Source organism: Meleagris gallopavo, unplaced genomic scaffold (assembly GCF_000146605.3).
Source record: "Meleagris gallopavo isolate NT-WF06-2002-E0010 breed Aviagen turkey brand Nicholas breeding stock unplaced genomic scaffold, Turkey_5.1 ChrUn_random_7180001858393, whole genome shotgun sequence".
NCBI classification, from domain to species: Eukaryota; Metazoa; Chordata; class Aves; order Galliformes; family Phasianidae; genus Meleagris; species Meleagris gallopavo.
The window spans coordinates 1-2,828 of NW_011124364.1; the positions used below are offsets into that span (position 1 = coordinate 1).

The window sequence follows — 2,828 nt, forward strand, 5'->3', positions numbered from 1 at the left end:
CCCGGGGGCGTGGGGTGTGGGGGGGGGCTGAGGTTGACGTCTCTCCGCTCTTCCAGATTTCTCTGACCGCATCAGCAAGAGCAGAACGACCGGCTACGAGTCCGGGGAGTATGAAATTGTGAGTGTGCAGCAAGGGGTTACCCAGGAGATCCCCCGAGTGAGAGAGCCCCCCCAAAGCGAACCCCCCTCCAAGTGAGAGACCCCCCGTGTCCCCGTGGCGATGCTCTGCTGATGCTGCGGTGGGATGGCGGTGTCGGATGCGTTGTGGTGGCACTGCTGCTGTCCCTGAGCCCCTCTGCGGGGAGGTGGGGTGGAAAGGAGCTGTAGAATGGAGCTGTTGGAAGCTGCTTTCTGGGTGCAAAGAGGGCGGGTTTGGGTCGATGGAGCTGCAGGACGGCGCTGCCTGGCACAGTCCTGTGCCCTGGAGCTGTTCCCACTTCTTTCCAGTCTGGTTCCTGCTTCCCCAGATCAGTTTCCATCTTCATGGACTGGTTTCTATTTCCTGGACCAGTTCCCAGTTTCCAGACTGGTTTCTGCTTTCCAAACCAGTTTCACTTCCCTGAGCTCATTACTGTTTCTCAAACTGGTTGCCACTTCCTTGGACCTATTTCTGCTTCCCAGACCGGTTTCTTCTTCCCATTGCAGTTCCACCTCCCTGTGCTCTCTGGGCACTTTGGGTGAAAATGTGTGGGGAGTGGGAGGTGGGAGGTGGGAGGTGGGGTCGAGACATGGGGTCACACCGCAGGTAGGGCTGGAGGCAGAGCTCCCGATGTAGGGATGGAATTTGGAGAGCTCCTCAACGGAGAGACGGAGCTGGGACAGATCCTGATGTAGGGATGGAGGAGTCGGGACAGGTGCTGATGTAGGGATGGAGTCGGGACAGATCCTCAGTATAGGCGCAGAATGGACAGATGGACAGACGGACCCGTGGATGGATGGGCAGATGGATGGACGGACAGACAAATGGACAAATGGATGAATGGATGGATGGACAGACAGATGGACGGATGGATGAATGGAGAAATGGACAGACAGACAAACGGATGGATGGGCAGACAGATGGACCCACGAATGGATGGATGGACAAATGAATGGACGGGTGGACGGATGGATGGACAGATGGATGGACAAATGGATGGACAGACAGATGGACGGATGGATGGACGGACGGATGGATGGATGGCTGGACAGATGGGTGGAAGGACAGATGGACAGACGGACGGATGGATGAATGGACAGATGGCTGGACGAATGGCTGGACAGACGGATGGAAAGACAGATGGACAGACGGGTGCTCCGAGGGTTGCTCCGCAGGAGCTTTCGTCTGCTGTGCTCAGCTCTGCTCCTGGGTCGGACCCCCGCAGCAGGAGGTGCCCCGGGGGCAGCAGCGCTGTGATGGGCGCCGCTGAGATGGGGAGGGGGGGATTCCGGAGGCGGGGGGCTCAGGGGCCGCTCCTCACAGCTCCTGGAGGAGGTCGTGGGGAGGGGGGTTGGCCTCTGCTCCGGGTCACTGCGATGGGACGAGGGGCGACGGCGTCGTGTTGTGCCGGGGGTCCGGTCGGGTGTTGGGAACAATTTGTCCTCTATAGGAGTGGCGATGCGTCAGCACGGACTGTGGGGGGCCACTGTCCCCAGAGGTTTGAGGAGCTGTGGGGATGCGGCACTTGGGGATGTGATCAGAGAGCAGGAGGGGGGTAGAGGGGTCTGAGGGATCCCTCTGTGACCTCCTGAGACCCTCCATGTCTCCCTTCTGTGACCCCTCAAACCCTTCTGCAGACCCCCGAGCCCTTCTGTGACCCCTGAACCGCTCTGCGCCCCTGTCAGCCTTTCTGTGATCCCCCCCTTTTCCTTTCTCTCCCCGCAGCTGGGAGAGGGGTTGGGTGCCAAGGAGACCCCCCAGCAGCGATACCAGCGGCTGCAGCACGAGGTGCAGGAGCTGATCCGCGACGTGGAGCAGATCCAGGTGAGCGCTGTCACAGCACCAGGACCTGGGGGTGGCACACGGACCTGGGGATAAGTGCCTGTCCCCCCCAACCCGCACAGAGCGCCGTGAAGGAGTCGGCGGCCGAGGAGGAGCTGACGCCCATGGCTTTGGCCCGGCAGCTGGAGGGGCTGAAGCAGCAGTTGGTTTCGTGCCACCTGCAGAAGCTGCTGGGCCCCACCGCTGCCATCGACTTCGCAGACCCCGAGGGCGCCTTGGCGAAGTGAGTGCGGGGCGGGGGGGCGGCGGGGGGAGGCGGCCGGGCGCCCTGCACGGCTTCTTGGTGTGAGAAACAGCTCCGACGAGCCACGTCAGGCGGAGCAGCAAGCCCGTCTCCTTCCTGCAATTAGCAGCTGGCAGCCGTGTGGTGAATGAATCCCCCTTCTGCTGCCGTGTGCTTTCTGCAGCTCAGCGCTGCAGCCGCGCCGTCCGCTCCCCGTCCATTGCCCCACGCAGTGCATCGCCCACCCAGTGCCTTTGGGCTGTTCTGTGCATTCCCCTGGGTGCGGGGGGCCGCGTTGACACCTCTGCCTCCATTGCCCCGCACCTCCATCGCCCCGCACTGCACCCCCGAGTCCCACCCAGCCCCGCTGATCAGAGGGCTGGGCTGTGCTCCGCGCGCTGAGAGGTGATGGCAGCCGTTCCGCCTGTGGGAGGCACGAGCAGCCGCTCTTCCAGATGCTCTGCATCAGCAGGAAGGAGATGTTTCCTGGTGTTCCCTGCTCGGTTGGTCAATATGGTAACCCTCTGAAATCAAAGCAACCGCACAGCAGAGCGCGGAGCTTAAATAACGGGCAGATTTCAGATAAAAATCCAGGGGGGGTCACTCGATGCAAAGGAAGCAGCT

At 61.7% G+C, this 2,828-nt stretch overlaps 1 protein-coding gene across 1 annotated transcript; it reads left to right on the plus strand.

The window, feature by feature from the left end:
- Window positions 1-37: 37 nt before the first annotated feature.
- Window positions 38-2,236, plus strand: LOC104915892 (dynactin subunit 2-like; the record flags this gene model as incomplete). Its single annotated transcript, XM_010726839.3, has 3 exons — window positions 38-118; window positions 1,865-1,963; window positions 2,044-2,236. Coding segments are annotated over 3 exons (345 nt in total), but the record flags the coding sequence as incomplete, so codon positions are not given.
- Window positions 2,237-2,828: the final 592 nt, after the last annotated feature.